We start from the raw sequence: 16,004 nt of genomic DNA on the forward strand, positions 1-16,004 counted from the left end.
ATATAGAATTCAATATCTTTATCTAATGTCTTTGTACTTCTGTCGTGTTCTAACTGCTTAAATAACATGCTACCCTCAGCCTGGCATATTTTCTGCTCCATATATTATGTTTGATTGCTATTATCATGGTCAGTATTTAAAAAAAAAAGTGACGGTGACGAGCAAATTCATGTGTTCTCATGTTGCAAATACACTTCATAATACAAAACTCAACGCAAAATTTAATGTAGAATTCCTTAAGATAATGCTGAGCGTGATAAATATATACCCAAATTGTGTTTTCATGTACATTTCTTGCCGCAAATCAAACGTAGTTTCCACACCCATCGCTAAAATTCATTGCCGGAGCAGCTATGTTGACTGTTGAATCATTTGATTAGCAGACCAAAATTTTTAACTATATAATGAAACTGCTCCGATTAAAGCGAAAAAGACATGAAAAAATTCTAAAGCACGGCTTTGGACCTGATTTTCGACAAGGAATTTTATTAAGATACTGCCCATCTTGTTAAAATTCACTATTAGTTAACACTATAGAGTTTGCCTTTGCCTTTGTGAACTTTGGTTCACACCATCTGCCACAGTTGGCAGCATCGTGGTTACACATTTCCGTTCCGTTCCATTCACCAAATCACTCCTACCAAATGCCGTATACAGAGAGCTCAGACGTTGCACATCAAAAAATGTTTGTGATGTACAGAGTGTGTCTAAAATACGTGTCTAAACTGTGGGTGCTGATGTGGGGTATTTATAGAAGGCAGAGTGTCAGTGAGCTCTTCTGTTTATCGCTAGAGCAGTTACTGTGGACAATGAGGTACATCGGAACACACATACAGTGGACTGAACCATTCGTGTGGTGTATTGTGTTCCATGCACGCATTTGCTTAATGATGTTCCAGAGTACATACCTTACTGAACATTTAGCGGCTCTAGCAATAAACAGAAGCATTTCCCGACCTGTGTTCATAGGCACTTATGTCTCCTCTACATGTTCCTTTTTAGGTACCCTCAGTTTTGACGTGCATTTTAGGTAACATACTTTAAAGAATTTATTTAATGATAGGCAATGCCATTGCTCCTTTATGAAAAACCATTTCTCCTTCCAAAAATATATATACTTTTAAAATATATGTTATGTATTTGGCTGCTGCTTTATGTGGCAAGCATACCAAAACTGCAATTCAATAAAAAAAACTCAAAAAGAGCAGTTGCTTCTCTGCATAACTACTTTTGGATTAAAAATAAACTGAATAGAAACTACTTTTATTTTTACATCATACTCATGTTGGAAATTGTTGAGTTTTTAAATTGTAATATTTTTTTTTATAAAAATTACTTTTTTTGTTTATGTTTCTGGTTAATATTTTTTTCACAAGTTCGGTATAATGTGCAACACTCGTTTCGAAAACTAATGAGAACTACATTATTTATTTTGAAAAACATATATATGAAGCAAAAAAAATAAATCTATAACCAGTAATTGTTTGACATGTATTTGTAATTGTGACTGGTAGTAATGCTACCACTGGCTATACATATTAACTATTTATATTACCCAGTAATCTCCACTTTGCAATGAAAGTTTCTGCATATAGTTTATGTTTTTGCTGGTTATTGAAAATCTTTTTGATATCCGGACCCTCTCGTATTACAATAATTTTGTTTTGAGGTCAGTTGTCAGTTACGGTGGGAGCAGGAACTATGCTACGGAGGTGGTGTCGCTAACATGTGTGTGGCTGTGGGGGGGAGAGGTCTTTGGCTTGTCTGCTCTAACCGCTAACTTGTGTTGTGTGCATAGGGGAGGTGAGGGGGGTGGCGCGGTGGTGGCAACAGCTAGGGGGGTGTTCACTCACGAGGGGGGCACCCTCAGCAGCCCCGACACGGGGGTGGCCATAGTTATCCCCCCTGGGGCACTGCCCCCTGGCACCTCGCAGGAAATATACTTCAAAGTGTGTCACGGCAACAAGATGCTGCCTCCCTTCGACGACGACGACAAAGGTAAGGATGCGCGAGCGACAGGCTGCGAGGGGCCTAGCCAGGCGTCCTGCCCCCGTTAAAACTCTGCACATAAGCAAATATTCTTCAGGAGCCGAGTTGCCGTTACCACGTTCTTCAACCACCAGCTGTCTTCGTGCAGTTTGTAGCCACTTGAAAGAACTTTCTGATAACATGTTTTTTTTTTACTTACTGGAATGATTCTTTGCTCAGATGCATCTCACTCTGAGATTTTTTTTTTTTCATTGCTGTCATGACTGCAGTCATGCCGGAAATAACCTTGCAGAAGCCGAGCCAAAAGTGAATCAGAATGATTGTAATAACAGTTTCGTAAGATTGCGTTTCTGTGATTCCTTAAAAATATCAGGAAGGTATTGCAATGAAAAAATACTCACTAACCATGTTTCGCATATATTTACACATCATAAATACCCTTCTACGTAACTGGTTCAGGAAAATTAGCAGTCAAGAGTAATCATTATAATTTATTATCCATTCAAAATTTTTATTATTTCATTAGTTTACTTGTGACCTTAATTAAATTCAAGCCAGAAATTACATTGTGAGAAAAGAGTTTTTGAGTCATTAGGGTTACGATTAGGGTTGAAACGCTCATTACGTCCCGTGTGGTTTTTAAAACTTTTTTGTTAACTTTGTATTTTTTTTTATGTGTAGTAATTACAAATTGAACTTAAAATTAATTTTTTTCAACTTTATTTTGAGCCAATTTATCTTTCACAAGGGATTTAATGAGAATCACAGCTTGCACATAATAGAGTACCACTCTGCGCATTTTAGCATCATATTGATTCTATATCATTCAGTAGGAAGTTATGATGGAAATTTGAGCATCAGCATCATCATCATCATCATCATCATCATCATCATCATCATCATCATCATCATCATCATCATCATCATTAGGTTTTTGTTGATAGTTTTTTCATATTTGTTTCCTAGTACACAGGCCATTTAATCTGAAGACATCTTTTGGCTCAGATGGAAAGGTAGTACTGCTGGTTCCTTCAGTTACACAACCATCTCCCTTACACACTTATTAGCCATTGCCTTTATCAAAAACATTCTTTAATGACTTTGTTGTCTAGAAGGTGATCCCAAATAAATTATATTAATTAATTATTTTATTAAAACGAGGTCAAACATATATTTTGTTGCAAGGTATTGCCCAAATTTTTTTCTCTGTTTGAAATTGTTACCAAATAATTATACCTTTTTTGGTAGGTTTAGGCAGTTAAAAATTCTGATTTAGGTTTAGATTTCAAAAGCTTTGAGTTTATTCCAGAACTGTAATTTATATCATGTGATATGGGTTGTTTCTTCTGGTCACTGTAGATCATTTATTGTAACTTTGGCCCTTTTTCCTGCGTCTTTATTTTTTGTGTACCATATCAACAGTTTTTCTGTAGCAGAAGTTAAAAAATTTAATTTTGCCTCTATTTTAAAATAGTTTTTATGACTGCTCCATTTGTTAAGTGAATTATTTTCTTCTCTAGAATAGCCTCTTTGACATGATATGCGAAGTACTTCTAAAAAGTTTTGACAGTTCCAATTATAAATATATTTGAAACAATTATTCTAACATAAATAAATTTATGTCCAATATATGTCAAAAACATGTTTACATATATTTTATAATCTAGATGTATACTCCAATAATTAGGTTTAAAGTGTCGACTCTAAGCTGTTTGAAAATATTTGCTTATGTTTAGAGCTGTGCAAGCATTTCAAAACTATATCTGTAAAAATTAAGTTTTCGGACAAAGAAACTATTACTAAGGTATACATGTGGCTATATTTACTTTGTGGGAAAAAATAACTTATTTTTACCCATACCTGGCTAAGTCTCCATTGTAATAATAAGTATTATAATTGTGTGATTGAGCAATTGATTTATGTAGAAAATTAATGTTTGCATGCAATTAATGGTTTGGGCTTTTATTATAATAACAGTATGGGAGTGTTGTATGTACATTAGAAGCTTCTTTCTTTTTTTCTCTGTCTTTTACTAATTTCATGTGATAACAAATGCCAGTTCTAAGTGATCACTTAAGATATTAATGTGTATTTTAAAATGCTAATTACAGCAGTTATGTGATATGATGCATGCAAGTTTTTAAGGGAAATAAAAGGTAATGAGAAGTTTAGAAAATTACTTAACTTTGGCTCTGGTTATTTTTTAAACTGCTACTTTACCTCCACGACAAACTTGTGCAACCTAAATTGACAGTGACGTTTCATTGTTAACATCACCCCGGCAGTACTTATATCATACTGTAGGTAATGTGGCATCCACCTACTTTCCACGCCTTTTCAACTGCATATTGTTTTTATTTTTATAGTACTTTATGTGAAATATATATTGCAGTTGCAAAAAACCATGTACGTGTGTATGTTTTTTTGGTAATTCCATATCACGTATCCAAATTTCTCCCTTGATCTTGATGGTATGATCCTGTATACATTGAGACTATGGACACATGATGCTACCTGTTTTAATTTTGTACATTGAAAGATCCTGGAAATTTCAAAAAACTTGTTATATAACAATGAATTATGATCTCAATTTGAATACGAAAGGAAAAATTTCCCCAAGACCTAATATAATATGTTTGTATTGTGATATTCAAGTTTCTGTTTGTCCAGGATGTACAAAATTTAAACAGCAAGCATCATGTACCACATGATCACTGTCTACACGATAATGCCATCAAGATCAAGGGATAAACATGGATACATGATATGTAAAAATTACTGTTGTTATTTGTAAATAGTTCTTTTAAACTGTTTTTTCTAAGTAAATAAATACACATACACACACATATACGCATACAACATACACATACAACAATTACCATACAACATACACATACACATATACGTATACACATGCATATATACACATACATATAATATATACGCATATATGCATAGTTCACTTTTGCTATTAAACCTCAATCTTTGAATTCGAGAATATTTTAATATTTTAATTTAAATTAAACTTGAACTTATAAACTGATATACATATGCTCAAGCCCAGGAGATGCTGGAAATTAAAACATTAGTTCATCATGTGGCTTTGGTGGATGAGCTATAGGCCTGTGTGAAGCCTCGACTAAGCGAATCAATCGAAGCTCGTTTTAATATTAATTTTTACTTCGCCAGGAAATTTGCCATACATTTTATTTGAAGTTTTGGGTTGTGATGCAATGCTTCGCATTTGTTGCAAAGCTTTAAAACATTGGAAGCCTAAGATTCGCTCATGAAAGTTTTTTTTTTTTTGTTTTGTGTGCTGTATATGTTTTGCTTCAATAAAGTTGGTTACTTTTAAAAATCAAGAGGTTGCACTCTGTTTGCTTTTATGAATGCTTAGTGTTAATATTATACATGTTTTTTTTTTAAAATAATTTTTATTGAATTGTGTTATAAATAGAGCTCAAGGGGTTAAAAACTTACAAATGTCAAACTTTTATTATTATTTTTACTTCAATCCTGTGTTTTTATAAAATAAGCTTCTTCAAGAACAATGTTGGCAGTTCGATTTTGATTCGTGAATATTCTCAACATTCGATTTGATACTTGCGTCGCATCAAGAAACTAGTATTCGCACGGGCCTGCGGAGCGAGCGAGACGCCAGGGCGAGACGGGCTTCCTGCCCAGCGGGGCGGAGCCGGGATAGTTTCTGCTCCGGCCCGGTGGTTTAAGCCCTCACCTGTCCCTGCTTTCCCTGATGTTGCTATCAGTCATCGAACCCTGAGTCGTTTATGTCAGTTCACTAGTTCGCACAAATCCAGGCAGCTGACCGGCCTCGGTGTTGTGGTGATGAAGTACCGCCTCAGTCTTAGAACTACTATTCCGTAGAGTCCACCGCCACAACCCAATGAAGCACGCAGAAGAAGAAAAAAACTTTCACCCTTTTGTGTGTATTCACTTGCAAATTCTATCTGCTTTACAGTGAAACATTATTACGATTTCTCGGTTTTAAGTGCATAATCTTACATGTGCTGATAGTTCAGTTAAAAAGTGCTTTAATTCTTCATTGTGTGGTGCTTAATCTTCAGGGATTTTTCTTCTTCTTCAAATACCTATGCTGTAATAAGTTTTCACTGTATGTACTTTATATATATTTTTTTTTTTTTTGCTAATGTTTGGCAATCAGAACAGATTGTAATCAGAAACCACTACTAACAGAGCTACGTGCATGTTACACTTTTTTTATTTTTTACAAAAATTTAATCATCTAATGCTGGATGAACTGCTTATATTTTAGATCCTGAATTTACCTGTGCAATTGGAAAATGAGTTAATGAATGATCCATCGTTGTGAATGGTTTGGTATACATTGACTGACAAAGATATTTATAAGCTATCTGTTAAGACTGTAAATTTAGTAATCTATGTCTTATGTTAGCCTGAATCTTTAGTGCTACATATCATAGACTTTTTTGCTATATATTTGTACTAACAGTTATGTTCAAGTTTTTTTTTTTGCGTTTGTAAAAGTGGTTGTTGTGAAATAAATGTTTGCTGCAGTAAATTAACACTGTAAAATCTTCCTTATTACTAGAGACATGCAAAATTCGCAATTCATTTCGCGATAGGCTAGCATCAAAACAACTATACCTTCGTACCGCTTCTGTGATTGGCCCACATTTTATCCGGGGAACTGTGAGCCAATGGGAAACACTAAACCAAGAAAGTGCCGAATTACGGACAGCCTAGTTGAGACGTCTCACACGTCAGTAGCCAATGAACAGGTGTCATTTCCGCGAGTATTTAAAGGACTGTGGAATCTATCCTAGAGGTCAATGAATTCCGCGAATTTTGCAGGTCTCTACTTATTACAAAGGTATTATAGCGAATCTCACGTGGGTGGCACTGTCTTTTGGACCAGGTGAAACGCTGATGAGCCCTCTGGTGATGTGCGGGCCCCACGGACTGAAGTTCAGCGTCCCCATAGAGTTGCGACTCCCCCACTGGGCCAGCTCCGACCCGACGGACTCCCGGGGGTTCTCCATCAAGCCCGGCGAGGCGGCGGACCGGTCCATGCTCGAGAACCATCCGGACTGGCACTGCATCCCTCTGGAGAACAACAACGCCTTCACCGAGAACAGCGTGTCGGTGCTGATCGACCATTTCTGAGCGAGCCCCGAGCCACGGCCCGACGGAACGCGCGGGAAGAGACGTTCGTGACGAGTGCTCGAGTTGCGCGACGCTGTCGTAGTTGTTTTGAACCGTCGGGAAGCGACCTAGTGACTCCTCGCTACACAGAGAAAAAGATATTAGTTCGTATTGTATAGGTGTTAAAAAAAAATTTCCACATGCAGCACACGTCCTTGTGCGTCGGGGGAGACTGATCCCCTTCTTTATTCCAAAGCAGCGGTGTTACAGTGAACGTGTGGATCTCAAGACAAGCTAGAAGTGGCGACCACTCATGCGACAAGGTGCTAAAAGGTTTGCACAAATTAAGTTAAATTAATTACAAACAGTTTTTTTTATGTACAGCATACTCATTTTTGTTGACGAAATACTCTTTCAAGTTTTCTGACTCAAAATTTCACTCTTTTTTTTTACTTTTTAGGTTTGAAATGCAATTGTCAGTATTGTTAAGATCTTTTTTTTTATAAATTGTATAAATTAATATTATCTTGTTTATGCTAAACAGTAAACACTATTAAGTTTGAGATGCGCTAAGTAAGTTTTGAATGTCAAAAGCATAAATCTGTTATTTTTTCTCCATGTATCCAGTATTTTTTATGGTTTAGTAGTTGATCACACAATTAGTGTTATTAAAAAATTAAGTTTTGTTGTATCTCATTTTGAGTATTTTTATTTTGATCTGTGTGACATTATTGACATAATTTTGTTATACTAACTTTGGAAAAAACAAAAGAATAATACCAGAAAGAATTCTACTCAAATTATGTAACTACATGAATTTTAAGTCACTAACATTTTTAGTGCTTGCTTGTTACAGTTTAAGTTATGCATAACATAATTTGGTTTTCCTCTGAATTATTTATTTAATTTTTAGATTAAACATGTCAATCATAGGAACCTTGTCTTAACAAAAGCAGTGCTTAATATTTGGCAATAACATCACATTCAAGTGCCAGCAATTTTTTTGGGAAAATAGTACATACTTCTTTGGTTTAATGAAAGATAAAAATATATAATAATTGTTTAATGTTTAAAAAAAAATAGTGCTATCAAAATTGTGCTTTAGAGCATTCAATGCTAAAATTATGTGAAAATTTCATAGTCTAGACAAAAAAAATTTATAAATTGTTTGTACGTAAAATTATTTTTAAGAGATATTTCTATTTCATATACAATATTGGAAGCTGATAATTTTATTAGTTTGTTGTGGTAGTTTGTTACAACCAAAACAGTTTTTTAAAAGGAATTTAAAGGAATGTACCTTGTTCCAAAAGAAATGTTAGATGTGCATAGTGTTTATTATGTTAAATTTGTAATGTTCTAGTATATTATATATGTTGATCACTACAGGTAACAATACTGAGAGTTGTGTGGTGTGAATATTGTAATAGGACTGACTGTAAACTGAATGCATATGTTTACCAGTGTACATGTTGTTGATACTTTCAACTATAATAATATGTGTAATAAACACAAGATTGTTTCTTCATTGACTACACTTTTGTTTTGTCCATTTCAATTGTGTATGTTACAGCCCATTATCTCAACTTGGTAAACAACAAATATGTTTCAGCGGCTGACAAACAACGTTACCGTTCAGTTGAGCTGACACCCTTGCTAATACAGGATTATCAACTGCATAAGTAATAATCTTAACTTTGACAGTCTCATTCCAATTTTTTTTAATGCCTTTTAACTTTCAGCCAATCCAAATAATTGCAGGAATACTATACACGCGAAAGTTATGTAACATTATTGGAACTAGACCTGTTCTGTTTAGAGATGAGCGCATTCAGTTTTCTTGCCTTAAATTCAAGTTCCTTTGTTTACTCTTTCAGTCAGGTAATAATTCAAGTGGTCAAGTTGGTAAGCTTCACATCAATCCATACAAGGTAAATGTTTGCATGTAATGTTCTGAATCAAGGTGAAAAATTTGGGGCCGTTGTCACAAAATCACAGTACCATTACCGTACACTTCTGACCACCCCCGTAAAAATGTGCCATTATGTAAGTGACCAACTGAACAACTTGTTTTCTTCCAAAAGTACAACTTAGTCAACATGACAACTATGTTTCAAGCAACAATAATTAAATTTAATATACTATGCCAAAATATAGAGAACAAAACATAATGTTCCATTTAATTTGAACTTAAAATGAGTGCTAATATACAAATTAGAACAATTTTGCATTCACCTCTTCTTTCGAGGGAATATACGTAGGTATGTTCCCATTAAATCTGCATATTTCTTTAAATTCAAATAATACCAAAATTGGTTGAAATGTTATAAATGGCAGAAAGTTATAATTAAATGAATCATGAGAGATATAATTTCTTTAATTTTTTTGTGCCAATTCAAGAATGGATGATCAAATTTTTCAACTGTGCATTGCCATCCTGCATAGTCTCCCATAATCTCTGCAATGGTACATGACCTGTAAATAAAGTCAGAAGTATTCAAAATTAAAAACAGTAATGAATACAAACTTTGGTTTTAACTTAATTTTGAAAAAATATATTTAAACAAAATTGCTGTATTTTAAGAGATTACCTGCAGCCTTTCGGTACACCATACACATACCTATAGTAATGTATGTCCTCGCCAGTAATGCACGGGTTGGCAACAAGGGTTGTGATTTTTAATTTTTTTCATTTAGTAAAATATTAATCAAAATCTGTGTTTGTCAGTTGCATTTCAGTAACCCTATAATACATAAGGTTCATAAAATAGTCTTCTAGATGTGCCAAGATGTCTAAACCAGCACTTTTTCGGTGTTCCCCCCCTCCCCCTTTTCCCAATTAAATAAAAATTATTGTATGCAAGGTAAAAAACCATGTAGCTTTGTTCTAGGTTTTTTTTTATTTGGAGGGGGGGGGGGGGGGGGGCAATATCCATGGGGCATAGGCACCAAGGGGAATGGTTAAGTTTTAAATATCATTTCAATGCTTGTTTTTACACTGATAGTAGGCAAAAATTGCAAGTTTTTAAGTCTTTTACTAATAAAATCTATTGGAAACCTTCTAAGTTATGAGATATGCACATATCACCTTTACAATCATCACTATGGCAACATTCAGTATTTAGATTTTTTTTTAAATTTCAGATTTGAAAAATTGTACATTAAATAATAAGTAGGGAGCCTGGAAAAAAATTAATTACCTATTTGCCCCCGGGACCTTTGTTCTTTCTCCACGGCTGAGCGATGTCACCACCTAAATGTACATGACTTCGCCTATATGCTTGTAGTTAGAACACTATTTAAAAAAAACTGCACCATATATAGCCTCCATTGTAGGTGTAGTGATATCAAGTAACATATTTATTCAGCCGGTAAGAGTCCTTGTTTGCAGTGAGTGTGATTAATTAAATAAATATTCATGAGCTTAAATTACTTTTTGTATTGAACAAGGATAGAACTAAGGGCATGTGTTGATAGAATAAATCAGTACATTAATGAATGATATTTCTTTATGAATTTTGGAATTTTTTCTAATTTCTAGATAAATAGTTATGAATTTCCAAGACGAAAACAAGATGGTGGATACAAAATGGCGTACATGACATACTGGCTGGTGATATATCTACCTTGGCATTAGTGGTGGGAGTTCATTCTATCGGTGGCTTCCATGGAGGAATAATTTGTCACCATTTTGTTTTGCTCTTGCCAAGTTTGCATGAGGACTCCATGATGTGTGTTTTCAATTAAAATTTTATAAAATTGTATTAAAATTGTTTTTTAATAAATTTAAATGTATTTCCTAATTTTTTTTATGATTATGGATCTTCAGTATGGTGTAATGATTTTTTTTTAATTTAGTTAATTATATTTTTATTAATAAAAATATTATTTTGATTTTCTCGATTATAATTACGAATTTTAAATGGTGACAATAACAATAATTGCAACGGTTACATCAAAATTCGAAATGGCGGCCATGACATCTTAATGGTCAAAGTCATGATCTCGCCAGCTTAGGGAGGCTTGTCGATGGGGAATTCAAGCCTCTTTGGGGAATTTTTGCTGTTTTAAAGGCCTAAATATTTCGAATTTCAAATTTTTTTACAGGATTTTTTCCCCTCATAATTTGAATTTTTTTCTTTTCAAAAACTGGAATTTTCACGATTTTTGGAAAATTTAACAATTTTTGAGTCACTTTTGACAAATTTTGAAGGTCAAGGTCAACGGTCAATGTCATCCAAGATGGCAGTGACATCACAATCCATGATGGCGGACCAGATCAGGCTCCACACCCAGAACCCAGGGCTGTTAAATACTTATATATACCTACTACTTAATAAGTTGATAAGGTGGAGGTAGGAAGCGCCTGCCAACCACTTGTGACGCTCCCAGCAAGTGCCAGAGCATCTGCAAAAGTCACTTGGGCGACTTAGCGGTACGTAGTTAGTGCATATCGCATGTGGTAGATATACCGTTTGTGTTGAGGTTGGTGGTACTTTTATCTTCTTATGGGTTGGTAATGGAAGTCACTCCTGATTGTATTTTTGGTTAATTTAACGAAGTATATTTTATCGGCAATTGTATGTCGTTAAAGAGGGCGGTAAAAATGGCTCAAGTCTTATGAAAACCAAATTGACTTGTGCCATTTATACCGCCCAAAAACAATTATTTCTATGTTTATTATTTGCTGATAAGGGCATTCAAATATTACAAGTTTTTCTTGCTTTTTTTTTATTTTACGTGTGAAGGTCTGTATTTTCCTGGTAGAAAGACGATAGCATTTTCCGGAGATTCAAAGGTATGCGAGCCCAATTTGTTTGTCTGTGTTGTAATTTTTTTCTCACTAAATTCCTTCCGCGGAAATATCTGTGCTGCATAAATGCTTGTAACGTTTGATAGCTGATTTTGGCTTATTAATGCGTGTGTTTAGGTATTTGTCCCTGTTGTCCATTCTTGAGGTTTTTTCTACGGCAACCAAGTGAAAATTAAAAAAAAATACGTATGACCATTAAATAAATTTAAATAAATCTTCCTTTCTCTGTCCAAGCAACATTCAAAGAACGTATTAAGGTAGGGGAGTCGGTCATCGCGACAATATAGCTGCCGTGGCTGACCAAACCCGCGCACAAAGCACACTAATACATGCGACATTTCCTGCATGTTTGATATCCATCATGATTAGGCCCATAGACTTAGGCCCTGAGACGCACTTATGTCCCTCCCTAAACATAGGTATTGCACTTTAGCTATAAGTTAGGTTAGGGACAAAATATAAATAATCTTAGGCATTGTGAAACAGGTTTTCGGATGTCAAAATTCTGCGGAGAATGAATTCTAATGAAAATGTGCATGATTGGATAAATAATAAGCTTAAAGGGAATTATGGATGTTTGAAAGCGTCATGTTTCAACATGTTATTGTATACATCTAAAACATCTGCTATTTGTTGCTGACAGTTTGGCTGTGTTAAGCAAGTCGCTTGGCATGTGGGTTTTAGCCGCGTCGAAGGCGATGATTCCAACCAACGTTTCGATCGACATTGCGAGGTAGACCGAAACGTCTGTGGAATTTTCACCTTCGATGCTGCTAGAACACACAAGCAGAGAAACTTCGCACGTTGCAGCACAGCTCTGTATCAACACTGAAGCTCATGAGACAAGTGCTGGTGTGAAAAATCACAGCGAAATTAAAATTACGGTAGTTTTCCTACGTAGTGTTAAAATATTAACAGGACTTTGTTTTAAACCTGTCTTCAAACAACCACTACTGCCACATTCCTAAATTATATCCGTGACTAAAAGAATTCCGTATGACTGTAATAAAAAGTCTATACACAAGAGAAGTGAAACTTCATGTCTATTAGGTATGAATTAAGATAAATTATTAGTATTTTTTTTATTGAACAAGAGATAATAATTAAGAATATTAAGGATGCGGGTATAATCTCAAATGAAAAAAAAAGAATTATAATAATAAGGTTAATTGCACAAATCAATAACTGTTGCGCACGCCAATTGTGGATACTTTAAATAACATAAAATAAATATGGTAGCGTCAATCGTTAGCCGTTACGAAAACTGAGGAGTAGACGAACATAAGTAGCGTTACGAGGATTCCGTAGTATCACTGCTGCGTCATTTCCACCTCTCCCCTGTATTCTGCCCATCTGGCCGTTAGAACTAGCATATAGCATGCTACGCTACGTATTCCCATTTGACCGCAAGCGCATGTGTTGGAGTGGCGTCGCCGCTGACGCACTCTGCTCCTCTACCGGTTCCCCCACCACGTACCTAACTGTTCCCCTTCATGCAAACTGAATTTTCGTAACGCTCTAAAATTGTAGCTCCCTCAGCAAAGAGGTTTCGCTTCAAAAAAAAATATTTACTTGAAATTCCTAGTGTTCGAATTTTCTTAAGTAAGTATTGGCATTTCATTATGTCTAATTTATTAACATTGTTAAGTTTCACACGTTTTTAAATGTTAAAACACGCAAAGAAATAAGTTTTCCAATGTCCAGGTTTATATTCTGTGGTATAGAATTCTTGAGACAAGAGACAAGGCGACACAACAACGCAACACACAAACAATGCAAGAAAATCGAATCGCCTGACGTCAGCAACCATACATACAACTTAAAAATTGTTAAAACAGTAGAAGACGAATTTCTTCCCGGGGCTTCTTTTGATAATCCATGTTCATTGTGAACACACATTAAACTGTCAATAATTTGATATATATATAATTTTCTCCACTGTGCGAAAGTTAAACAGGTGTGGCTGTGTACTTCTTTTTTTAGTCTTTGTTTTTTTGTAACATTTTGTTAGGCTGTGGTTTTAAATTTTCAGTTTGTTTTAACTTTTTTTTTTTGGTTCATAACATTTTTAATTTATTTTCCTGTAATGTTATTATTATTTTTGGAAAAATAAATTTCGTTTCGCCGGCGATAAACCAGCATTTTTTTTTAAAAGTATTTATTGTTCTGAGGTATAGACGAGTTTCACGAGCCGGTTGTTTTGGTAACTCGTTGCGTGTCACGCCACTGCGAGGCGCTGCTATCGCGGCCAGCGCGGAGCCAGGAGCGAGTCGCAACTTGACGCGACGCGCGAGTGTCTGCCCGGGACTCGTGTCTCGAGAGGTTTCGCGGTTGAATGGGGCTCCGTGCACAACAGCGTGTTGGAAGACTTGACGACTGACTGCCTCGTCGAAGCAGTTTCTTCGCTTTGCGCGCAGTGGTCACGTCGCAGAGATGGCTACACATCGACCCTGAAGGTAAAAAAATCGATTCTTCTCCGATTTTTCTTACTTCCTGTGTGTGTGTGTGTGTGTGTACCTCGTATCGTCTGCGCTGAAGGCAGTGATCAAAGTCCATTGCCAGTTCAGTTCCATTTGACACGTAGCTGTCTGTAGCTTCGTGTCTCTTTTTGGCGTTTCCAGAGCCTAGTGTCCCGAGTCCTTGCATGCAATGAATTTTTTGACGTGACAAAGTTTAATACGCTGGCTGTAAGCATGGAAAAGGATGACTCATTGTACCGTTACGCACATTGTCCCGTTACGCTCATTGTACGCTTGCGCCGCATCTATCTCTCTTCCACTCGATTGGAACAACCATCGATTTGACTTTTTCGAGGCATATTAAACTTGAAACACTCCCATTCATTTCCTACTTTTCATATCATCGTCCTATCCTTAACAGAATAACACATATTGGAAGAAGTTAAATAGCAAACACGTATAAAAGTTACAGTTAAAGTAATAAACATATTTGAATTAATGACTGCAAATAAAAGTAAATTTATCAATTAAATTGTAGATTTCATTTCACTCCTATGTATCCATACAAAATAGTGATAATTCAATAAAAAATATTCAATTTGATTCATAAAAGTATGCAATCATTTCATCAATGTTTTGTTATGACGTCACGTTAAACTATCGTCCGTAAACTGACTTTACAGACAAACAATTTTTTTTATCGTTTTCAGCTGAAAAATTAACTTGCTTGTTTATAAGTATTGTGTGGGCCCCAATTTAACTGATTTTTTTTTTAAATTTTGTGCACGAACTCTCAAATTGACGGCTACCTGTGGGTTTACCCAAGGTGTTACGCAATTTTACTTAAACTTTTTTCTTTTACGCGAACAAAAAAAAACGTGTAGTCTTTAACTTTTATATGCAAATCACCTCAGCAGTGTGTAATGTGTAACAGTTTTATTAGCATCGCCAGAACTCTGAACTGATTTTCACTCTACGATAGTGCATAAAGTACTCTCCACGTCATACAATTTTCGCGACGTTTAATGGTGGAGCTTTAACTATATCGTAGTTTTTTTTTGTTAATAGTAGACTACTGACCTTTTACAGGAATTTTCATAAAAGCATTTATATCAAACTATAATATAAACTTTTTTTATTATCTAGCAACGGACATTTTAGGACCTTCATAAATACATTTTTAAGTTGCCATTTATCTCCATTGTATGCCTTTGTAAAGTATAAAATTAAGAATAGTTCAAATTAAATTTCACATTTGCGTTCAAGACTTACACTGCCACGTTATCGTTTTTTGGAGTAGGTACTTTGAAGTTTGGAGTCTGATAAAATGTTTTAAAAGTTTATTGGTAACTGCGCGGTGTTAGCGCTAGTCATACTTATTAACATTTTCGCGCATAATCATCGCTCGTTCATATTTCCAAGTGCCCCGTTGAACGATGCTAACAAATTCCTACTTCATTCCTTCAACTTATTGTAGTTTCAACACCAGCACCCTATACCTGTTGTACTGGTTCGCCCGTGACCTTCAGATGAGTTATTTCTCCTTCGGGGTGTGGCCAGGGCCTTAACGGGCCCGCTCAGTCAAGTGTGTATCTGTG

General features: G+C 35.3%; 1 protein-coding gene across 1 annotated transcript in view; it reads left to right on the plus strand.

Moving 5' to 3' along the window:
* Positions 1–8,667, plus strand: part of LOC134536334 (tight junction protein ZO-1) — a 213,885-nt gene extending 205,218 nt beyond the window's left edge. The window contains 2 exon segments of the mRNA XM_063376086.1: positions 1,799–1,998; positions 6,908–8,667. Of these exon segments, the coding sequence (XP_063232156.1) occupies positions 1,799–1,998; positions 6,908–7,155 (448 nt within the window). The 3' untranslated portion in view covers positions 7,156–8,667.
* The last annotated feature ends 7,337 nt before the right edge of the window (positions 8,668–16,004 follow it).

The sequence above is a fragment of the Bacillus rossius genome, chromosome 10 (assembly GCF_032445375.1).
Source record: "Bacillus rossius redtenbacheri isolate Brsri chromosome 10, Brsri_v3, whole genome shotgun sequence".
Lineage (NCBI taxonomy): Eukaryota > Metazoa > Arthropoda > Insecta > Phasmatodea > Bacillidae > Bacillus > Bacillus rossius.